This window comes from Sturnira hondurensis, unplaced genomic scaffold, assembly GCF_014824575.4.
Source record: "Sturnira hondurensis isolate 20B ecotype Veracruz unplaced genomic scaffold, ASM1482457v3 Scaffold0004136, whole genome shotgun sequence".
In the NCBI taxonomy this organism is placed as follows: Eukaryota; Metazoa; Chordata; class Mammalia; order Chiroptera; family Phyllostomidae; genus Sturnira; species Sturnira hondurensis.
In genome coordinates, this window is record NW_028076767.1 from 639767 (window position 1) to 663659 (window position 23893).

The 23893-nt window shown below is 45.1% G+C and overlaps 1 protein-coding gene across 2 annotated transcripts in view; it reads left to right on the plus strand.

Moving 5' to 3' along the window:
* KLF7 (KLF transcription factor 7) overlaps positions 1-11484 on the plus strand; it is an 84129-nt gene extending 72645 nt beyond the window's left edge. For both annotated transcript variants that reach the window (XM_037043492.1, XM_037043493.1), the window contains exons 3-4: positions 829-952; positions 7749-11484. In XM_037043492.1, coding sequence (XP_036899387.1) covers positions 829-952; positions 7749-7800 — 176 coding nt within the window. In that variant the 3' untranslated portion in view covers positions 7801-11484. The remainder of the gene's footprint in view (positions 1-828; positions 953-7748) is intronic.
* Positions 11485-23893: the final 12409 nt, after the last annotated feature.

Consider the following 23893-nt stretch of genomic DNA (forward strand, 5'->3'; position numbering starts at 1 on the left):
TCTGAGCAAAGCTCCTGTACTTTCTTTTCCGAATCCTCCATCTGTTTGCACTGTGCGGAAAGGTCACTGGAGTCCAAGAGCTCGTATTTCGTGCTTTTAAGCAGCTGCCCTGTGGCTTAAACCCCGGCTGTACAAATTGACTTTAAAAATATTGTGTAATAAATATGTATCTCTCTCTAATATGATGCTCTTGGAGTCATTTAAGTTATGGGCTTCTTAAATAGGACTTTGTGACTGTGTTTCACAGAAATGCCGGGAATCGTCGAGTGATGTTTCCTTTCCTCTCAAGCTGTGGCCCTTTCTGGTGACTGTCCATCCACTCACACATTTACTGGAACGAGCCATGTTCTGGGAGACCTGCCTGGCCGGGCAGCTACCTGGCTACAGTTGTGGGAGGCGGGGAAAGCAGGGAGGAGACTGAAAAGGCTGAGACGGTAAATGACTGTATGTTCTGGAGAAAAATAGCCTAGAAGCGTTTGTGGTTCTGATGAAAATAGCACATTTCCTTTCTGCCTGGACTTTGGGGGTCAGAGTGCTCCAGGGAATAGCAAAGAAATAAAAATTGATCCCTCCACAGTCCAAGGAAATGCTGTGACTTTGGGAACTGAAGTGACAGCTCCAGATTGGAGGTTGTTTTGAAACCCCCTTTTGAAGGTTAAAATAATAATAACAACAGCAACAACCACTGACGTGCTGTGGTTGGGAGATGGAGTCTTTCAAGGTGGATGTATACATCCATTTTCCAAAACTGATGGGCAGGTAGCAGACTCTGATCGGTGTGTGGCCATTTTTCCTGTCACTGACCCTGGTCATTCCATCTCTTTGCAGGTGAGAAGCCTTATAAGTGCTCGTGGGAAGGGTGTGAGTGGCGTTTTGCACGAAGCGATGAGCTCACGAGGCACTACAGGAAACACACAGGTGCAAAGCCCTTTAAATGCAACCACTGCGACAGGTAAAGAAACCTAGAAGCTTTGGGATGGGGAGGGAAGATGGTGGGGGTTGTCGAGTGGGCTGTCCATGTGCTCTGGGTTTCATCGGAAGCCCCTCTCCCAGGGTCTCAGATCTGGGAATACCTTTTACTTCTCCTCCGAGGCAACCAATGAGATAAGGGGGCCTCCATGTATGTAATCGAGAGATTGTACGAATTCTTGGTTCAGATGCACGGGTATTTATACCCGAGTTAGTCACTGGATATCAGTAAGACGCAATTCCTACCCTCAAGGAAATGGTGAGACAGATCGTTTTAGCATGAGATAAAAAGTACTGGGATGGAGAGTGGTTACCTGTAGCTGCTTCTCCTGATCTTTTTATTAACATCAATACCATTTTCCCTCATCCTTAGAAATGTGAGTAAGAGTAGAGAACCTGCTTCACGGAAGGACGGTGAGCTATAAGCTTTCCTCCCAAGTGTTACCAGACATGAATTTACTGAAGACAGTTCCCATTCTTTGGGGGCCTGCACCAGTCTTTCTCCTTTGAAAACAGGCACAAAGGTTTCAAAGATGGCAAGGCTTTGAGAACTTATCCTGTAATTCCATTTCAAACCTTCAGCATTTGATGGTGCAAGAAAGAGCACGGTAGCGGCAGATCCTACACAATAATAGTATCTGACAACCTTGGCATTATCAACCAATAAACCCCAAAATGGAGACTCTGCAGGCCAAGGTGAAGGCAGGATTAGGTTTAGACATAATCAAATAATGGGCTTGCATCTGAGCGTGTTATCCTTCTAATCCTATTTCTGTGTTTAAAAGGAAGCTTAAGAAAATTAACCATCTTTTTAATGCAATACTAAAGGTCTCAGTTATGATGAGAAAAATGCTTCTAATACGATAAAAGCCCTGAAAGCCTCAGGGTTCCCCGGCTTGGCCGGCAGCTCGCAGGACGGCAGGAGGGGCTGCAGGATGCCCGGAGAGGCCTGGCTCTCCTTGGAAGGAAAGTCGATCTCTTTGCATCCTGCCTCCCAGGGCCCGGGCAGGCGCCTCCCCTCACCAGGCCTTCCTCCGGAGCGCCCTGTGTTTGTTTGGAGAGCAGGTCAGTGGTGGCCAAGTCTCCCGGTGGCCCGTTGCCTTGGTGCTCCTTTAAGAAGAAACATTCATGTTTTTCCTCCTTTCCCCCCACCTTCTTCCTGAAGAGGCTATTTTCCTCTTATCTTCATTTTTTAAGAACTAAATAAAGCCCCCCGTGCCTTCTGGAGCCCAGAGATAACCCCCCACCCCAGGGCTGAGGAAGTCCACTTGTCGAAACTATTGTCATTTGTTCCTTTAGAGCTTTCTTCTGCTCACCAAGACTGCGACCTGTTTTCTCATTTCTATCCCATGACCTAGAAGTCCCAGCAGCTCCTCTGAGGATTATACTTCAGTCAAGTTTCTCCTTATTTGGCAGCTTTGCCCCAACTCCCACCTCAGGTTGACCCCTCTCTAGCCCTGGCAACTAATAAAGAAGCTACACAGACGGGGATGCTTCGTCCGCAGTCCTCTGGGAGAGAGCAGCATGTCCACTTGAGAGCTGTTAGACTATGGTGCAGGAGGGCACACAGGTCCCCTGCCCCTGGGCGGCGGTGGGGCCGTTCCTTGCAGGTTGTGTGTTGTGGGTGCTGTCATCCTTGGACATAGACAGAGAGTTCTTTGGGGGAAATGGCCAGAGTTAGTATTTCTTTCTTCAAATGAACTGACTTACTGTGAAATGTATAGTTGTGTAGCCATGGACATATTCGGATAAAATCTGATTGTACAATTTATGTGGGAAATATTTCAGACCAACTAGATATTTCAGTGAAGGATTTGTCAGAGATAGGCAATTTGGTTAGTCTTTTTGCTTTATCAAGATATACTGTGGTTTCTGGAGCTAGAAATTTTCTAAGCAGATGGTACAAATTCTGCGACATACGTGGTAATTGAGAGAGATTGTGAGTCGCTGAAGGCCTGTGGCATAGGCCAGTCGTCAGTGCATTTCCCACAGTGTCAGACACGAGAGGCTGGACTCATTCGTGTCTCAAGACAGGGAGAACCCTGCCTTTCAATTGCAAGGATTGTTCTAAAAACCGTGCAGGCCCAGGAGGTGGCATCGGGAACTGGAGTGATCCCAAACAGATGAAAGGGAAGCGTGGAGTGACCGAGGACTTGGCGTTGCTTAGAAGACATCTTCCTTCAGAAACAGCATATGTGGCCCTTAGCAAGACACTAGGTCCTATTGGTACCACAGTGTGTGTGAGCGTGAGAAATCTACCTCTGGCCTCTTTAATTTGAGCAAGCTACCCTAGTTCGGGGCCAAGGGAGGATGGGGGTTCCCTTTTCTTAAAGCATGTACCATGCAGATTTTTATTTTGTGTATAAGCTAGAAAAAATGCATAAGTGTTTGTTTTGCTACATTTGAAGTTGCTAGATGCCCTAAAAATGCCTGTATTTCTGGCTTTGTCTGGAAAAGTCAGACAATCCTATAACAGTGGGCTTGTGTTCCCACATGGCCATAATGTACTGGAGCTGAGTACTGCTCACTGCCCATCGGAGATGGCCATGTGATCGCCAGTTTCTCACTGGTGGTCCCACCACTCCCTGTGGTTTCCCAACGCGAAGGCAGACCGTCAGGTGACGTGAACTATCACACTTGCTCCATTGTCTACTCTTAGCAATATTTCTTCAGATCCACGCCTTCTCAAAAGTGGAATTAGAGAGTGCTGTGTGTTTCTTACATGTCACCCACTGCCCTCATTGACTTCACCTGCCCGACCCCTGAAGACATTGCATTTTGTGACCCTTGGCTTCAGGCCTGGGGTCGGGGATGGGGTAAACAGTGAGGCGGCTCTGCCCTTTCCTTACAGTCGGCCTGAACCGTGCAGCCCACTGAGCAACCAGCTGCTGGAGAACAAGCCTTGTCTCTCAGCCCTCAGAGCACAAGGCTGCTTCCACTGGTGGTAATAGACAGGCCATTGTTCCGCCAACTTGGCATGGTTGTGGTCCAGGGATGAGGCTGCCAGGTAGTCCCTCAAAGACCTTGGGCAATTGAGAGGAGGATTTTGGTCTTTGAGACAGCCCACTTCTGGGTGGTAAGAAATACCAGCCAGGCTCTAGCCCTTTGGTGCCCTAGAGGGTTGCCATTGGCTTAATGCCCGAATGACTTTAGTGTGCCTTTTTCATAAGCAAGAGAAATGACCACTGGGGTTTGACTGGTTCTCTGTAATGAACAAATTTCAATCATTAAGGACTTTCTTATTTAAGGTCACCTGCCTGTTGTATAGTCATAAACACCCTCTAGGGGTGTATTACCCTTAGAATTATTTAATTTTGTATTTCTGGATGCTGAGTTTATCTATTACCTTTTACTATTCCTATGTGGATCTCAGTAAGCATATATTAATATGAATAAGTATCTTGCTGGTATATTGAATTTAAATAAAAACCTCAATGGTGAGAGACTTAGTCTAATGTTGAGTATCTTTTACTCCTTAGAATTTGAACAGATAATGATGCTAGCTTAATTCTGGAGGGATGCATTACATTTCATATCATGTTAAGGCTCTGGTTCCCATGCCCCCACTTGTTTTTTTCCTGAAGAAATTGAACTCTTGTATGTATATTGCTAGGTGCCCGGCACAGAGTAGGCAGTTGGTTAAAGGCAGAGTAAAAGTCTAGAGCGCACGCGTTACTGAGTGGTTATTTCGAATGAAGTTGTGTGTTGAGAATACTACTTGCCTCTAGGTTTCCAGAATATAGAAAGGGAAGGAAAGAGGTTTTGTCTGCTGCCGAGACCTCTCCTTCACTTCGCTTCTTACCCCCTCGGGTCCCCCTGTCTCCCTTTAGGACAGGCGGAATGCTCCGTCTCGGCTGCGTCACTGTCTCACAGGCCTTGACTGATCAGGCCTGCCCAGGTGAACTTACGGGCTAGTTTTCTAGTTGCCACCATTACCAGTTGCCACAGATTTAACATCATTTTTATATATCTTTACCTATTTATCATCTAGTAGTGCTGTAGGTCACAAATCTAACACAGGTCTCACTGGGTTAAAATCAAGGAATCAGCAGGGCTGCATTTTTTTCTAGAAGCTCTAAGGGAGAATTCATTCCCGTGTCTTCTCTGGCCTCTGAAGGTTGACCACATTTCTTGCCTCCTGACCGCATTCCCCCATCATCCAAGCTGTTGAGTCCTTCTCATGCCGTCAGTCTCTCTGGTTTTCTCTGAACAGTTTCCCCTCCCATTTGGAAAGACCCTTTGTGATGACGTTGGCTCTACCCAGATAATGCAGAATGATCTCCCTATTTTATGGTCAGCTGATTAGCAAATTAATTCCATCCACAACTCTAATCCTTCTTTGCCTTGTAACCTAACATATTTACAGGTCCTGAGAATTAGGTGTAGACATTATGGGGGAACCATCTGTTATGTTGCCTACTACAAACTCCTTAACTTGACATCTCAGCCCCCTTCTTCTCAGTCTGAAAAGCAGGTATGGCTCAGAGCCTGGGCTCTGGAGTCAGACGCCTTGGGTTCAGATTTTAGTGATGAGTATCTCATCTGGTGGTGGGAGTAAGAATGGTACCTGTTCAGAGCGTTCTTGTAAGGATGTTAACTTTAAAAGGGAAATACCTGCAGTGAGAACTTTTCAACTTACATCTTCTTTCTCTGGGCTGTTGGGACAAAGGAAAAAGAGAGGAAAGGGAACAGGCAGGGAGGGAGGGAGGGAAGAAGAGAGAGCAGTGGGTTGGTGGGCACTGCTGTGTGCGCACCTTCTGGGTAGAGCAGGATCCTGCTCATTAAATGCTAAGTTCCCCGCTGTCTGGGTTGCTTTTCTGTGTACCAATGGCACCAAGTTCTTGTTTTTAAAGAAAATTTTATCGGTGCTTAATAGTAAACCAAATCCCCTTTAAGTGGTGCCCTGAGGGGTTTTCCAAACAACTTGCTCATTCTAAATCAGAGCCTGAAGTAAGTTGGTATGAGTAGAATTTATTATTATTCAACATGTTACTGGATTAGAATGTTTTCTACTATACTTTTCCCATTCTGATGTGTTTTTTATTTTACCTTTGTTCTGTTTTATTTCATTTCCTTGGGGTTCCATCCTGCACATGTATCTGTTTCAGAAATAAACACAAGCAGTGTGTAGAGAATGTTGGGAGCAGAGGATAGAGTGAGTTTTGTTTGTTTGCTTGTTTGTTTTAAGAATAAACAAACATAGGGAAATTCTATACTGAACAGGAAAAATTGCTAACCTAAACAGGACAACGTGCTAACATCCTAATGAGAATTTTGGACTGTGCAGTTTTCTTGGGCCTCAGGGTAGCTGGGAAATATTCTCACAGGTGAACATTGAGTGGCCAGTTTCAAGAGAAGAATCCAGAGCTAAGAATGCCTGCTTTCTCATGTGCCAACTTCACTGGGATTCTCTCTGGAACCTTAGTTTGTAGGTTGTGGAGATATAGAAATGCCCACTCTGTTAGTTAGAAGATACAGACACCTGACTCAGACTTGTGTTAGCCTCAAAGGGTATTTCTTAGCTCAGGTGACTGAGAACAGAATTAGATTTGTCTTCAGGCTTGGCTGGATCCAGTTCTCCGATATTGTCATCAGGACTCTCTCTATACACTGGCCCAATTTTTCTCTCTTGACTTGGTTCTCACACAGGCTCTTTGCCACCTGGCAGCTCCAGGCTTCAATCTTAGTAGCTTAGCAGCCCCAGTGGAAAGAGCTTCTTTCTTTCTATAGTTTCAGTAACTATCCCAGGACTGGCTCTTATTGAGCTATGTGGGTCTTGCTTTGCAGACCACTTAGGAGGAGGGCTAGCCCGGTACAACTGAGAATGCAGGAGAGTTGCTCTCCAAGGGAAAATCCAGGTGGTGACGTTAGAAGAAATGAGAAGGGGTGAAGACAACCACTGCACCTACTCAGAAGGTTGAGGAAGACACCCAGGGATAGACCTTAGGTACCCAGAAGCAGTTCAGAAAAGTGGGCTTACAGGTCCACCCAGGATCTAATCTCAAGTCTGTCACTCAACTAACTGTGTGACCCTAGCCTCCCCTTATCACACATATACCGAAGGGTGTGAATACTTACCATGGGAGGTTGCTGAGGAGGTTACTGGGGTGATAACGTTGGGGCAACACCTAGCACATGCCTGCCTATTATATGGTACTCAGCGAATGTGAGCTCCCTTCTCCATGCTTTTTCTTGAGGTGAATAGAGAGTGTCTGTGTAGACCCGTACATATCATAGGCAGCATTTCTGGGCTTTCATTGTAAAGCTAAAGACTGAACTTTGGGTGTTGAAATGTTCAAGTTCTGCCATTTGATAATACAAGCCACTCATCCGTCGTGTATTTATAATATACGGGCATGACACGTGTTTGCAAAGCCTTTGCACATTCATTTCTTCAACGATGACAGCTATGATAATAATAGCTCCTATCCATCGAGACCTTCCTGTGTGCCAGGCAGTAGTTGGAGCACTTCACATGGGTAGATTCACGGAATCCTCCCAACCCTCACAGCTAGGAGGTGGGTTCTGTTTCACGGAGGAGTGGCTGAGGCACAGAGACGTTAACGTGCTAGGGGTTACACAGCTCCTGGGAGAGCTGGCACTGGAACCCAAGCAGTCCGACGCCTGAGCTCGCCTTCCTAACACACTAGCTTATTTCTCAACATACCTGTACTGTCTCTCTTTCAGGTAGAGTCAATCGTTTTCTTAGGGGTGATGGAAGTTGAATTTTCTACCTGGACCTCTCTGATATTCTTGTTGTTGTTGTTTATATTTCCTAGGTGTTTTTCCAGGTCTGACCATCTTGCCCTCCATATGAAGAGACATATCTAAAAAAAAACCCTAAAGGCCAGAGTTGCCATGACGCCGGCCGTTGTCTGAAGGAAACGCCATGAGGCAGAGGGCTGGACTTCAGGCGGGGAGCCATTGCCCCGAAGAAGAAAGTTCTCCCTTCCAAACCTCTGTGGACACACACAGACACACACACCCACATGCGCTCTCACGCACAGACCCCCACCACACCACACTGGCGTGCACTCCGCTGTATCTGAAATATGTACGTCTGTTCCATGCCTTGCCCTAGCCAGACGGCAGAAGACGAAGGAGGAAACCCGGTGAGCTCAGCAGGGCAGACTGGCTGCTCACTTCAGCACCATAGGAATTATTTCCCGCTGTTGCCAGTGGAAATCAAAGAAAACGGATGTGACGTTTCTGCCGGCAGACAGCCGTAAGAGGGGCTTATTTAACTTGCTTCTCAGTGCAACTTGATAGGAGAACACAACGTCTTAAAGTTGCATATGTGTAGCACTAATGTTCCTTTTTAAATAGCTGGGGGAAAATGACCTAGAAAACCAAATTGCAGTTTGGTAGCCAAAATTAACTTTTGGTTTATTTGTCCTTTGTGTGTGAAAAATCCTACTATTCCATGCGTCCAACTTCCTCAAAGAACTGTTGATCAGTTTTGGTTCTTCTTAGTACCACTGAGATCTTTCCAGTCGATGCCAACGGCCTTAGCGGCGACAGACTCTGGAATAACACCTTACACCTTTCTGGCCTGCAGTTCTCTAGACTTCACTCTTAAGGGAGGAGTTTTCTTTTTTTTACTTTTTGACTCTTGCACACCATATGCACTAGGGATTCTGGAAACTTCTAGCATGACTGCAAAGTGGCCAAGAGAATAAAGTCCTCGATGATAAATCACAGTCTCTCCCTTGAGCCTCACCTTATTGCCAGTGCTAGATTTTTTCTTTTTAATCTCTCTGTTTTTGCTAATGAAAACTTGAAAAGCTTATTTGGAAGCTTAAACGTTGTATCTTTTCTCCATGGACTAAACCTCTCCAGGACTCCCTCAGCACGTGGATGTCCAGCTCTCAAAGCATCCAGTCAGATGGGACATCACAGTTCTCTCGTCCCCTTGAGGCGTCATGACCTCAGCTCGTAGCGACCAACCCCGTGCTGTGTGTCATGGCCACCCTCTATTCAGTTTCAGCGTACATGTCGCGAGTCTCAAAGGGCAGCTGCATATTGAACCTAACTCTGGGTTATGACCTGACAAAAAGCCAAAAATATCACTCTTTCCAGGAGTGGGGAAAATGGAAGATGCCTCCCAAGTCTAGTGGCTTCAAAAAAACATCACCCTATCTTCCTGTCATCCCCACAGAGCTCACGTTCCTCCACTCGTTAAAACATATGATGCAACGATGCCATTGTGGGAATGAAGGGTGGACGTTTCAGGAAAGGGTTGAGATGTTGCTCTCATGGTCTGGCTAAAAGGAGAGACGTATTTCTGATTTTTTTCTGGCTAGGCCCATCATGACTTGTGACCTAGAGCACCCAGGATCTACAGAGGCCTCACATTTACTCTGCAGACTGACTCCAAGGGGGTTACATTCCTTGCTTTTCATCCCACACACACACACCCGATGTTGGTCTCTATCTACTCACATTCTTAGCTAGCTGGCATTGGCCTCAACTCCAAAGACTGCCTTTAGGACCATTAAATGGCCTATGCAAGCAAGCGGGGTGGTTATTAGGACAGATTGTATATTTTGTATATTCTGGGACCATCCCTTCAAGACACGTCTCAAAAACAACAATGGCATTTGGTCCGCACACGGTTGCTGCTCCTTCATACCAGCTGGCTCCCCTCCTGCCCTCCTTTGACTGTTTGACTCATTGACTGTTAAACCGCCACCCCATACCAATCTGGGATGCAAAACTGAAGTCTCTAGAAGGAAATGATAATATAAGAAACACAAATACATTTATGACAGCAACCTTCAAGATCCTTGGCATTTGCTTCCTCAGCTTTCTGCAACCTTTGATTTCACCGAAATGTTGAAACTTCTCATCTGAGGGTAACTTCCTTGTCACAAATGTTGTAGCTGCCAATTGGACCGTGGGGGCATCCTGAGGTCTGGCCCTTAAACTTTGCTTTCTCTTTTTCCTTTTTTCAATTTAGACCAAAAACAAAAAAAAAAATTTACAAAAAAAAGACCCACAACAAAACAACAATAAAAAAACCACCCTAAAACACATCCACAAACATACACACACAAAATCTGCCCATTTGCCAGAGGCAATTATGTATATGTTAGTTGGAGGGTATTTTAAAGAATCAGTTTTATTCCAAAGATTTAAAAGTAGACATGACTTAGAAACAATTTCTGGAGCACTGCTTGCTGACAATCTCGTAGTTTTCGACTGCATTTGACTGCATTTTGTGGCCAGTCCATCAGGGCGTACCACGGGATTATATTTGAATGTGTGGTGCATCCTTTCGGGATGAAGGATGTGTGAGGGACCTTGAACCTCAAGTGTATTAAACTGTAGCGCCTCCAGTCAGTGCACTAGATGAAACATTAGATGCCCCCGATTTTGTTGGTTCGCTGGTTTCCCTTCCTGCAGCAGCCTCCAGCAGGAACGCACGCACACTCCAGAGATGGCATTGGCCATGGCCACCACGATTTACAGATGTTCTCTCCCCAGCTGGAGCTGCTCTTGCCTCTTGAAATGCTATTATTAAGAGTTTATAATACTTAATTTAATTTTTGAACTGACCAATGCAAGGCTCTATTAAAAAGAAAGTTAAAAAAAAGAATGCAAAAGAGTAATCGTTGCTTGTTTGCTCCCTGTTGTCATCTGTGGTCTTGAAAAGCTCTCATTTGAATGTGGCAGAACAAAGGCCCTTTGGTCCTCATCAGTGTCTGAACTGTTCTGTAGTTCCTCTCTCTTTTGTATCAGTGAGGTCCTTTGTAATCTGCTCCTGACCTTTCTCAGAGCAGGGTGCGCTGAACTGCGCTGGTGGGGCTGGCTCGCTTCAGAGTCATTTGTTGACTGAGAACTGGCCGAGAATATGGTGGGTGCTAAGTGTATGGCTTTGAAACTGTTCCTCTCTAGCCCAGTTGACACCTGTGAATGATAACCAGTCCTACCCGTGGGAGTGGGGGAACAACCCCAATCATTTTGGAAAAAAGATTTGTCATCAAATGCCCAGCATCTCCAAAACGGTAGAGATGGTTGGGCAGAGCCTGCTGGAGTGAACAGGCTTTCCAAGAAATGACTTGAAAATATTTTGCTCCCACGAGAACAGGTTATTTTAAACAGTGCTTTAATGGACCTTTGAAACACATCGAACTGCTTTTTCATTTAAATGGTTACCTCCTAACGTTCCAGGCGATCCCAAATTTAAAAGGAAAAACCTGGCGTGGTGTTTCTTGTGATTGCCCCCTCAAGCACACTTAATCCAGGGTTCAGAGTATGATGTACAGAACGAGAGTGTTTCTAAGCCATTGCCAATTTTGACAATTTATTTCAAGTTGTGCTTCTTTCTCCTACCACCTGGCTGTAAGTCAAAGACGTGGAAACCTGAAATGACATGCTGCTCCTAGCTACTGGCCTCCTGCCCCACTAGCGGTTAATCTGCCCAATTTAATGCCTGGTGGTAATGACTATTATGTCCAGAAAGAGATGGTCAGACTCCATGACAAAGCTGCATTTTATAAAATATCAGAGACCCCCAAATGAACTCCACGCTGACCATTTCCTTCTCCTCTTCACGTGCTTTCCCTGGCAAAGCCCTTCAAATACCCGCATCTCCTCCCGTCCTGCACCCCTCGTGCCCTTTTTACATCTTTGATTGCCTGATTCTAACAGGGTAAAAAGACAGCCAACCTCACACATGATTAGCAGAACTGATTCCTATTTTTTGAAAAGTCTTCTTTCCATCTAGAAGCCAGAGAAGATTTTTTTAAGGACTTTAGTTTGGTATAAACGTCCAGATTAGCCATGTCTATTTGCATCAGAGGGGAAATAAGTGGGACTTTCTGGGCGGCCCATCCAGGACACTCAGAGCATTTTGCCTGTAGCCCCCACTCCTGAATTCCGTGGCAAAGCCAAAAAGAAATAAACAAAACCCAGTGATTACTATTATTGGCTCAAAATGGCACTTCGTAAAATATAAAATACCGTGCGGAGTGCTTTTGCCTTCTCTTTTGCATGACTTGGTTCTAGGAGAGGGAAGAAGGTGGGGAAAGTCAGAGAGAGGCAACACTTAACTACAAAAATCAAGTTCGTTGTTTCTTTCTTTTTAAAAAGTCTGATGAGGGCCAGCATGTCTGGCCACAGTTTTGCACCCAGATCTTTGCCAAAGTGAAAACTCATTAAGTCGAACCTGGTTACGGAAGCTTTCCCTGGCCTCTTCCGGAAGTGGGCACCTGCCAAGCGGGGGCTGGAGGCAGGAGAAGAGAATTTTCATTCTGGGTGTGGATTAAATTTCGGTAAACATGGTGATATCTCAGCGGGAAAACAAAAGGGGCTGGCCCGAGTATACATCAGTGCCTCTTTGATGGCCCCCTTCCTCAGCGAGGGTCATTGGGGTTGCTTGAGATGGAACAACAAAGACAGAATGTGTCCAAGGAAGCAAAAACTGCTTCTCAGGGTGGGCTCCCATGACCGAGTGCCTGAGGCTTCAGGGTTTTCTCTTGCTTTTAACACTCTCTCCCAAACCTCTGTTGGTTTCTAATGGATCCCAGAAAAGGGGATGATTAAGCTGCAATTACCTTTTCTTGTGTGCACCCTTCCGATCTAGTACTGTATTCTTCAGGTGTTTTGCATTTTAAGTATAAATCCTCGGGAAACAGGTATCAAAAATGGAGAGAGAAATCCTAGGTCATCACTTCACAAATATCCCAAACAAAATACTCTTTTCAAACAGGGCTCCCTCTAAGCAGCCATGAGGGAAGGTTGATCTGTTCTTGGTTGGGGACTGTTTATACAATTTTTTTCAACTGTGAGCTTTGGAATCGTACATTGCTTTGACTCCAGCTTCTGTCTACTGCCATAAAATGGACCCCACGTCAGAATAATGAGGGTGGTATGTCTGTGCACACCTAGGTGTGTGCACATGTACCTATTGTACCTTCGCGGAAGGAAAACAGGCTACTGACATTTAAGAGGAGTAGCCACCAGTGCCTAATATCTTTTTGGGGGGATGGATGCTTATAGTTGCCAGTATATTGAAACCACACTGGGAGTTCCACATGGAGGGGAAGGGCTGAGGGTGGGGAGAGGGGACATTTTAATCCTGGGCCTTTGGACCAGAGACAGAGTACTTTCTGCATATCTAGGTCCTCAGAGGCTTTTGGACTCATTGGCTAGTTCTCAACCTTTTTTTTTTTTACTCCCCAGCATGCATTTTCTATACTCAGACTTAATTTCCTTATCTTTTACTTTTGCTTCATTCCAGGGAGGAAAAGTACACCTGTTTGGCCAAGATCTCCTTGCTAACACAGAGGCAAAAATAAATGTTTCATAGTTTTGAAGCCTCCCCTTCCTTTCCACAAATCTCCCCAAACTCCTCTTGTCATCCCTCCCTGTTCCCACCACACATCTTCCCAGCCATCACCATTTTTCTTTCAAATCTCTATCCTCCTCTTCACAGGCTTGAAGAAATTTATTTTTGCACTATACATTTTCTTTTTGCCAGATGTGTCTAACAAGTGTGTTTGGAGAGACCCACTCCCAGCCCCCTCCCGTCCCCTGCCTCCCCGGTCACATTCTCTCAGGCCTTCTCTGGTATTTATAATATATCACAGAAGTACCCAGTCTTATAGCCCTCGGTTATGCCTTTTTTTGACATTTTATTTTTTTTAAGCTTTTTATATATATATAAATATATTACTTTGTCAAGTTTTTTTGCTGTACAAAAGTCTTAAGATTTAAAACTATTATTTGTATTATATGATGGTGGTATGTTAATGTTACAAAATTATTAATGAAGAAAAAATTTATTTTTGTTACTGGTCTGTTTCATAATTCTTTTTTAAATTGGTATATTGTAAGATATCTATGCAAAAAATGTTATGTGACGCATTTTTATTTAAGAATGTAATATGTGTAATAAACAGTAGAATGTGTTTGGCCTTGGAATGCCTCCCTGTATTTCTCCTTAGCTTATTTCGTTGAGAAAGAAAACTCCTCAAAGAGACACAAATGGGTCCTTATCTACCGCATGAGAACGTTTTTCTCAGAGAAAGGGAAGGCGAAAGACTGTATTAGGCCATTTTTCTTTGTTTCGGAGGTTGCTGGGGGTGGGGGGTGTTTTATGGTTTCAATGAGGTGGCTCAGTGCCCAAATGGAACAGAGCACTGACGACTGATTATTTCTATGAGGAGGAAAGGAGCAAATTGTTGGAGGTTATGCAAAGCAGTATTTTAGAGCGAGGAGGGTTATGGGATGCTGTTTGTTTAGCGGGGTAGGGGAGCCTTACTAAAAACAGTTTACTTGGGAACACAGGGTCAAGTTCGTTGTGGGATAGTGTTGAATAGAAGCATCTTTGGAAAGGATGGCTGGTGGAAGAGTGAAGAAGGGCACAGGTGAGGGGGTAATTTTGGTGAGAGGTGGGAGGAGTCAATTTACAGGAGGCGGTGGGTAACCAAACCGGGAGGAGCCAACTAACCACAGGCAGAGGAATCGGGGGCCTGTACGTGGTACGAGAGGCTAGGTGCAGTGCCAGCTGCCTGAGACACGGAGGAGGGGAGATGAAAGGCCCGGGGAAAATTCTCAGAACTGAAAGGAACACTGACCGAAATATTCTCTTTCACACATGACTTCCAGTAACGAACATCAAAGTAAGGATGACGACGGTAGAGAGTCTAACTGGTGTCCTTATCCCAGCATCCCTTCCAGGGCGATTCCCCAAGAGGAGTTGTCTCACTCACTGGAAACAACAATAAACGCATCTGTCACCTACTTGGGGCAAAGTACTACTCACGCTTTCTTATCACGCTTTGGACTGATGAAGGATACAGAGGTGAATCGCTTCTCTCACCCATCAAATGAATGTGACAAGGAACTTTTCAATAAATGTTCACGTTCAGGACCGTTGCTACAGTGACTGACTTGCCACCTCTGTGCAGTCAGGTCTCGGAAGGGGAAAGCAGCAGTAAGGAGTATCGCAGGGGGTTTGGCAGGGGAGCTGAGGGATTTGGTTCTCACCCTAATACAACTTAAGGTAAAGAAAACAGGTGACGTTGCAGGGGCCAGGAAAATGTTTTTGAAAACAGGCAAGTGAGCTAGCTGGGCGACGGGGCCACCCAAGGCAAACTGACGACAAACTACATGACCAGTGGGTAAAACATGGGGTATTATTATTATGGGTATTATTACCCCATAATAATGAGCCTGACTTGTAAAAGAATATCGAATTGGACATTTTAGGTGGAGGAAAACCTACCTTGTGCTGAAACGTTAAGAGGAGAGGGCGGTAAGTCTAACCTATTTGGAGTAAGGAAACAAGCTGGTTTATTTAGGTGAGTGTTCTGGGTAACAAGCTCGCTCATATTTAGAAATATCTTTTGCTTAAAATATTATCTAAAAATTGCCTACTTCACAACATTTTCAAGCATCCATTTTTGCAATGTAATACACATTTGGGGTGACTCCAAACTGAGGCCGCCTGACCCCACCCTAAATCACTCCGCACTTCATACTGAGTGACTATCCTTTCTTTGCTGTGCTATCCCTATAAGTTTCTGTCACCTAGCAATATTTTTCTTCTCGTCAGCTGGCACATATTAGAGAATCGAGCTTGGTAAGTTACTACAAAAATAACTATAATTTGAATTCAACAGACAGTAATCTGAAAGTGTAACCTGGATATTCTAGGGGAGCGAAGCATACAAACCTTGTGACAGCTGTAATTTGAGGTCACCTATTCAATTGGGAATTCTGGGCTAATGGACAGGAATCTCGTAAAAAGCAGAGCTCAGTGGGATTGATAAATAATTTAGTATAGCTAGCTCATTTTCCATCTAAACCTTAGATGATAGGTTTAGAAGAGGAGGTGGTTAAAACTTTTAACTGAGACACGGATTTGAGGTGGTTGGTGGGTGATGGTTTCCTGGGTTTTCCACCAGGAGCCAATTCACCGTTCCTTCTCCAACCTTAAGCGTTTTCTCTGAGCTCTTACAAACTATTGATGTTGACTGGCTTAAGTGTGACCTATTACTTTTTAAAAAACCCTGCCTGATTATAATATAGTTACATGTACCACCACATTTTATTTAAAAATAGCAGCGGTGAGGGGAGGTACAGGGTGGAGGGGAATAAGGGGGAGAAAAAAATGGGACAGCTATAATAGTATAATCGATAAAATATATTTTTAAAAATTGCTTATTTAAAAAATAAAAATAGTGAAACGATACAAAGAGNTGGGTGATGGTTTCCTGGGTTTTCCACGAGGAGCCAATTCACCGTTCCTTCTCCAACCTTAAGCGTTTTCTCTGAGCTCTTACAAACTATTGATGTTGACTGGCTTGAGTGTGACCTATTACTTTTTAAAAAACTCTGCCTGATTATAATATAGTTACATGTACCACCACATTTTATTTAAAAATAGCAGCGGTGAGGGGAGGTACAGGGTGGAGGGGAATAAGGGGGAGAAAAAAATGGGACAGCTATAATAGTATAATCGATAAAATATATTTTTAAAAATTGCTTATTTAAAAAATAAAAATAGTGAAACGATACAAAGAGAGATACAAGAGGGTGGGAGGACCAGATTGATGTTTATGTAACATTTTTCACTTCACACCGCTGCGTCTGAGCTGCCCAACAACACTGCATAGTGATAAGTGCCATCCATCGCCAAGACCCTTTGCCCTCACAGATAGAGAAACTGAGGTTCAGAAAAGGCACGTGGCTTTGTGAGGGCCCAGGGGAGACCGTAAGTGGTAGAGCTGACCCGTAGGTTCCTGACGCTCAATTTAGTGCACCTCCCTCTATCCCTCACTGCCTCTGGAAAGTCAACCAGGAGCTAACTCAAAGCAATTCTGACTTCATGTGTCCATTTCCTCTCCATTAACCTATAATATACATCAAACACTGCAATTGGAAGGGCTCCTGGAGACCTCCTTCAATGCCACCGAACCGTGGCTCAGAGAGGTTGCAGTGTGCCCAGGGTCATAACAGGAGTCAACCCAGGGCTGTTGATACTCAGTAATGATCTACTGTTTGTAGTAGTATTTCTTAAATTTTAGTCACCTGAGTACAACCTTCTAGATTCTTGCATGATCCTTGCACTGTTATTTAATATGTTTCTTTAAATTGACCCACTTTCAGCCCTGGCTGGCGTAGCTCAGTGGATTGAGCGCGGGCCTGCGAACCAGACAATCGCAGTTCGATTCCCAGTCAGGGCACATGCCTGGGTTGCAAACCGGTTCCTTGCAGGCTAACTACCAGCAGGGGATGCACAAAAAGGCAACCATACATTGATGTTTCTCTCCCTCTCTCCTTCCCCTCTAAAAATAAATAAATAAATAAATAAATAAAATCTTTAAAAAAAAAAATTGACCCACTTTAAAAATTTAACCTACGCTAGCTTCATCCAAAGCAAAAATATTCCTAAAACCTCCCATTTGACTGTTCTGCCTTTAAACACAAAGGAAAGTTAATAATGTAACTCAAGATAAAAATACCTTTGTGTTACATTAAAAACCTCAGTTAGTACTGCTGGTACTGGAAAGGCCCTGTTCTGCGCCATTCCCTAAAATCTACTCTGTACCATTTCTCTTGAGCTAATTATTTAGTCCATATGATGCTCCTTGGAGCACGTTTCAAATTGAATCTCAAACTAAGTGCATGTGAAAATTTAATAAAGACTGATTTGATGACTGGGAAGTTACTTAAGGACCCAGAGGTCTCTCAGGAGGAAGAAGATAATATGGCCCTAAGTGAAGTGCGTACGCGTTCCCAGCCGCGCCCTCCCATCTGCAGAGCACCCATCTCCCCTCAGGGAAAGGTGCTGGCAGTGGATCGGCTGGTGGCCAGGCCCTGCCATTACTCTGGGAGTGGCGCCCTGACCATTAGGCATGGATTGCCTCAGGGAAGTCACCCTTCCTCGTGTGCCCCAGTCAACAGTCAATGCCTAGAAACAAATGCTACAAAAATGCATTTCCTATGCTGTAAAATGGCTTCCAAAAGTGGGCTTGTGTTTACGACATGTTTCCTGAGATCCCTGGGCCACCATCTATACATGCTCACAAACACACAACTCGGCCCCCGAGGTGTCTTCCCAACCAGCTTCCAGCACCTGATATTTACATCTGTTAAAGCTTCTCTATTTTTAAAACTACCACTAGCCAGGAAGAGGTAACTCTTTATGTTTTATTCATCGTGGGCACTGTAATATGAATCAGTTTATTCTATCCTTTCACAAGAAATGGTTTTACGTACAAGGAGGATGAGAGAGATGGGGATTATGGGGAGGGAGAAAATGTAGAAGCAGGTGGCCCACTTTGGGCCACAGCAGGTAGGGAGGGGTAAGCAGACAGGCAGGCAGTTCTCTGCCCATCACTGTGGAGACACAGGATATCAAATGACTTCATAAAGGCACTGGAGAAATGTTTTGTTGCCAGCAAAGTCTGCTGCTACATGATCAAAATGAGCATCTACAGAAAATTGGGTCTGCGGAGCTTATCACAGGAAACAGCTACTAGTATCTGGGTGGCCTCTAGTTAGGTGAAAGTAACGGATCTCTGGTTATGAGCTTGATTCTGTTCCTGAAGCCACAACTTCCAGGGTCCTGGTCCAGTGAGCTGAATGTCAAGTTTCCTCCATAAAGATGGACCGTACCTGAGTTCCTGGGGGAATTTTTAGAGAAACATTATTTGTGGAGTCTAATATCAGAGCCAAAGCAATGATATGTCTTCCGAAGCTGTATAATATGCTGTGTGTTTGGGATTAGGTCTGCAGGCCGTTGTGAAATGTAAGAAATAAATGCCCTGATCTTATTTACATGCTCAGGTACACTCACGAAGGCAGAGACCGGAAGATTTGTCACTTGAAGCCGCAAATGAATTGTCTCAGTGTCAAATTTGTTATACAATCGTTTTTCATCCCTGCTTAGAAATACCTTCTTACACTCTAATGTACATAGGATATGATGACAATATTAATGAATGGGCAATATATGAATCTTAACTTTGGGTGTAGGAACTTTTAACACTTTTCTGTTCCCAACCTTGATTTTTTTGTTTTCATTTTCTTTCCCATTTACTCTTTTTTCCTCTTTTCTTTTTAAAGATTCTATTTATTTATTTTTAGACAGAGGAGAAAGGAGAGAGAAAGAGAGGGAGAGAAACATCAGTGTGTGATTGCCTCCCACATGCCCCCTATTGGGCACCTGGCCCGCGAACCAGGCATGTGCTCCGACTGGGAATCAAACCAGCGATGTTTTCACTTGCAGACTGTCACTCAATCCCATGAGGCACACCAGCCAGGGCCCTTTTTTCTTTTCTGTCTCCCTTCTTTCTACACTCTGGTATCTGGAAAAAAAAAAAAAGCCCTGAGGAACTGGCTCCAAAGCCTGTCCTGGGCTTCCCTGTGTGGTGTTGCCTCAGTGACCTGGCCCCAGGCGCTTCTTCCCCCCCCTCTCTGCCTTCTCTGCACCTTTAGAGTGACTCTCTGCCAATTAGGGGCCGTCCATTCTTTCAGCATAATTTCAAATGGTACTACTAAGAGAGTTTTGGTTGTTTCCCTGGTTTCCTTGGACACAATTAGAAACAGAAATCCGCCGGATGGCACGGATGCTCCCAACACAGCCTCCAAGTGTTTAAACACGGTCATGTGCCAGGCAGTGGATCAGTCACTGGGACATGCACATCATACAGAAGTGTGTCACCCCCATACATACCCATTGGAATGTTCATTACCAAGACACAGGAGCACTAACAAAAGAATAATAAAATAGTTGTTTGGTGATTCTTAATCCCAAGTATCTTGTGAGGTCTCATATATAAATTTTCTCCCTTAGCTCTCAGTCCTGTCCATTGCAATACATGTGGGTTTTGATTTGTGCAACCTGATCATCCCCCAAATGAAAACTGACTTCTGTTTAAACACATGCCGAGGCCAGCTGCGTGGGGTGTTCCCCGTGGTGTGGGCCAACAACCACCGGCATCGGAATCATTGAGTTCTTTTCAAAACCACAATTTTCTGAGTCTTGTTCTTTGGGAGTAAGAACTAGACATTGGTATTTTAACAGGTTCTCTCAGGTGCATTTTCAGAGCACCTCGCAGTCTGAGAAGCACTCATATATAATGCAAAGCAACATTTCAAAATGCAAATAAATGTTCTCTAGTTTTTTGCTCCGTAGAAATGTGGATTTTCATATGTACTTATGATCTGCTCAGAGTGTAGTATTTTCTTCCTCTGACTGCATTTGCCTAGGGACTTGTCACAGTGACAATTGCCCTATCACCAATTTCGTGGGTGACTTCTAAGGAGGTAGCTGATCAGGTAAGGTCCCAAGGATTCTCTTTGGAAGCGCTCCGGGTGTTGTTTCGGAAAAGCGCTCTCAGGTGATGACTCTTTGTGGCCAATGGGTTTCTGTTTTGTTGGTGTTCGTTCAGCCCTCCCACTTGGCCTTGGCAGGGCATGCCCTGTGCTGAGAGGGTCTCCAGCAGAGGCCCTAACCCGGAGGGTGGCCGGGGGGACACCAGTCTGTTACTGGGCCTGGAGGACTCACCCGCTCCGGGCCCTGCCCTTGGCTCATTAAACACCAGTGCCCCCTCTCTGTGTCAGGTCCTCTCTATTTTTTCAAACCTTTGCGTCCTTCATCACGGCCACATTTATGCCATTGCATTTCATCTTTGATGCAAGAATTACCTGGGACCAAGAGCTCAGAGGACCCCAAATGAGTGCTGCCTGTCAACAAAGCCCTTTAAGCGAAGCTCCATTTTACTTCCAGATTTTATTGTAAAATCCATGTGGCAGTGGATAATATGGGCTTTTCTATAGTCTGGAAAGGTCATTCTAAAAATAGGCCATGGAAGACCCAGCAGGAAAAAATACGCGCAAAAGAGGAATTTTCAACTGATTGCAAAAGCACTTCCTGAAAACAAACGTTCAGATACAGGTTCCTGCTGATCTCCTTCCTCTGGCCCTCACACCCGAGGGATGAGATGGTAGGCTCAGAGAACAGGAAGGGAGTTGCCATAAATCTGAGCTAATTTGGAAAGGGAGGGATGAAGCAGATACTCAGCAATCAATAGAGCGACGTCTTGTTTTGTGGTCATTGTTTACGGCTCTGTTGCTGGAATGTGATCCTGCCGCATCGCAACGTGTGCCATTAGAAGTGAAATGAGTTCACCCCGTGCCTCCTGGAGTAACCGGTGTGCACCACGCACTTGTGCGCACACCAGCTAGGGAAAAGGTTCACGATGATGCTCTCCATCCTCTTTAGCTTTTATCGTTTCATGACTCCCAAGAAGGAGAGAAAAATGACCGATGTCTCTTTCCTCCTCTCCTGTTTGCAGGACGGCATGCACAAATGCCATCCCTCCACACCCGAAAGTGCTGTTGGGGGAGCAAATAGGGAAACGGAAGCACAACAAGAACAGGGACTAGATTGTTTCTTAAGTTCGACGAGTGATACACTGCTCAGCTGCCTAGGGGGAAAAAAGCAAAGCATATGTTTTCTTGTCATGGAAAGGAGAAGGTATAAAAAATGCTTTGACTGAAAAGCAAGTTCACTAATTGATTGTTAATGACTACACAGCCCTAAATGTCTGGAATTTGGTGTAGATTCAATGTAATTTGACATTTGCCAACCGTTATTAAATCTCTTCGGTGATCTCCTGGTGCAGCGAGGAGGAGCAGCGGATTGGCTCTTGGGGATGGAAAAGCAGGCAGGCTGGGCATGGAGTCAGTGGGGCACCTGGAAAGCAGCCTTGTCTCCCAGCTCCCCTCTGCTTCCCCAGGCCCGTGCCCGCGGGCGCTCCCGACACTTGGGTCTTCTGCCGTCTCCTTCCCGTTTCTGCGGGCTCTCTTCTCTTCTGTTTCTCCTCATCCTCAAAGTTGTGTTTCCTTGCCAGCACCCGTTCACCTGCCCCGCTAAAAGCAACATATCCTCTGCTCTATGGGTTTCTCTAACTCATAAGTTAACATCTCTTTGCAAAGAACAAAAACGTATTACAATCGTATTGAGATTAAAAAGATTAAGATAAAGATGAAGGGGTATTTCATGAAAACCCCTTGTAAGGAAAATAGTTCCTGGAATTTGAAAGTCATTGGGCCTTCTATCTCATTTTCTCTCTCTCCTTTCTCTCTCCTCTCTCCTTCTCTCTCTCGAATTTCTGTGTTTCTTTGCCTAGTGCTCTGCCCTTCCTTCCGCAAACCAGATCCTACAAATGCCATCCTCATCCATTGTGCGGGATCCAGCGTACCTCCGTGCCTAGCTGCTCTCAAATAACTCCCTTAGTTCTAACCTCTGTGGGACCTGTCCCTTGGCTACCCACGGGCACGGGCAATCTCCGGCTCCCAACTCTAATTTCCCGTAAGGAAGAACTTAATTGGCCGAGCCTGGGTCTAGGGCTCATTACTGGCCAATCAGCTGTTGCCGAGGGAAAGGGGTAGCAGGTGCCAGGCAGGTACATGGTGTTCATCCATCCAGAGCCGAGAGCGGGCCATGGGCAAAGAGGAAAACACGGGCAGCTCTGGTACACTTCCTCAAGGCCATGTCCTGGATGCCCCTCTTCGCCTGGGGGTCAGGTATCTCCGAATATCCAACACAGCCTTGCAAATAGTTCTATTTTAATATATACCAACACTTGTATCAACCCACTCACTTCAGCAGAACCACCAACTCCTCCTCATCCATACTTCAGCTGCATCTCCTCTCAAAAGGTTTAGGAGGGGGAAAAAATCAGAGTACCTTTCAAGACTGTTTCAGAAGAATCGAGAGAAAAGCTGCAGCAATAGGAGGGGAAACCACATAACCCTATTATAGGAAGATGAAGATGAGCTTTCTTTCACTAACCTGTGCGTGAGGCAGCGCAGGGTGCAGGCAGAAAGGACAGTGTGAGGAACCAGGAAACATTCCCCAGCCCTAACTGCATCTGCTGAACTGTAGGACCTGGGGCACATCACTTAACCGTTTGGGGCCTTGCTTTCCCTTTCCAGAAATATAAAGAGAATAGACCAGATGAATCTTTAAGTCCCTTCTTATTCTTAAATTCTGTGATAATATAATTTCAAGAAGTACTTGATTAGAACACTCTAGAATACCCATATAGAATGGCCCCAGAGAGTGGTTCATCTTTGCATACACTTTTTTACTCATTAAACGGAGATTTGCTGAGAATTTTTAAGCTAGCTAATCTCTTTGCTAGGCTCTGGATGTGTATGTAAATGGCAACAAACAGATGATTTCTACACTCACAGTTCAGCACATGAAGGAAAATCTGTATCATCTACATTGCAGTATTTCCGAGGCAGAGTTTCCTTTCATGCAAATGCTGTCCCCCCCTACAGAACTCTGCATCATTTGACGAGAGATGGCCCCTCTCTCTCTGCCTAGCTGGGGCGGGAGCCTTCACTCTCTCGGTGAGACAGGTGGAGACCTGACACTGAACCGTGGCAGAGACCACGGGCATGGATGGAAAGAGAAACTTGCCAACTTTTCCACCTCCCGTGGCAGGTCTTTCTAACAGGACTCCCTCTTTAGGTTTGGAATAAGTTCCAAAAACATCGAAAGCCTTTACATTCAAAGATAAATGCAAAAGCGTTATGAAACGCAATCAGACACTAATTAGGAATTACCTCTCAGGTTGACCATCTGAGCCTCTGTTAGCAACTTGAAGAGCGTTTTAAGTATTACAGGAGTTTGATACATGGTCGTGATGAGAGATGGGCCTGGGCACATGACATGCTCCGTGGTGCCAGTTTTCGTTATTGTTACTAACGAAAAGCTCGAATGTTTCAGGGGAGCGTTTCCTGGATATGAGTCGAATCCCAGTCCTTGAGAAAAAAGACAGGCTGTTCACACGGTCCCCAAATCTTGGGCTGATGGCCTCTGCTCTGGGCTCAGGGGAGGAAACCCATGGAGAGAGAGGCTCCGCTGGGCTGGCATTGTGCAGCCGCTCTG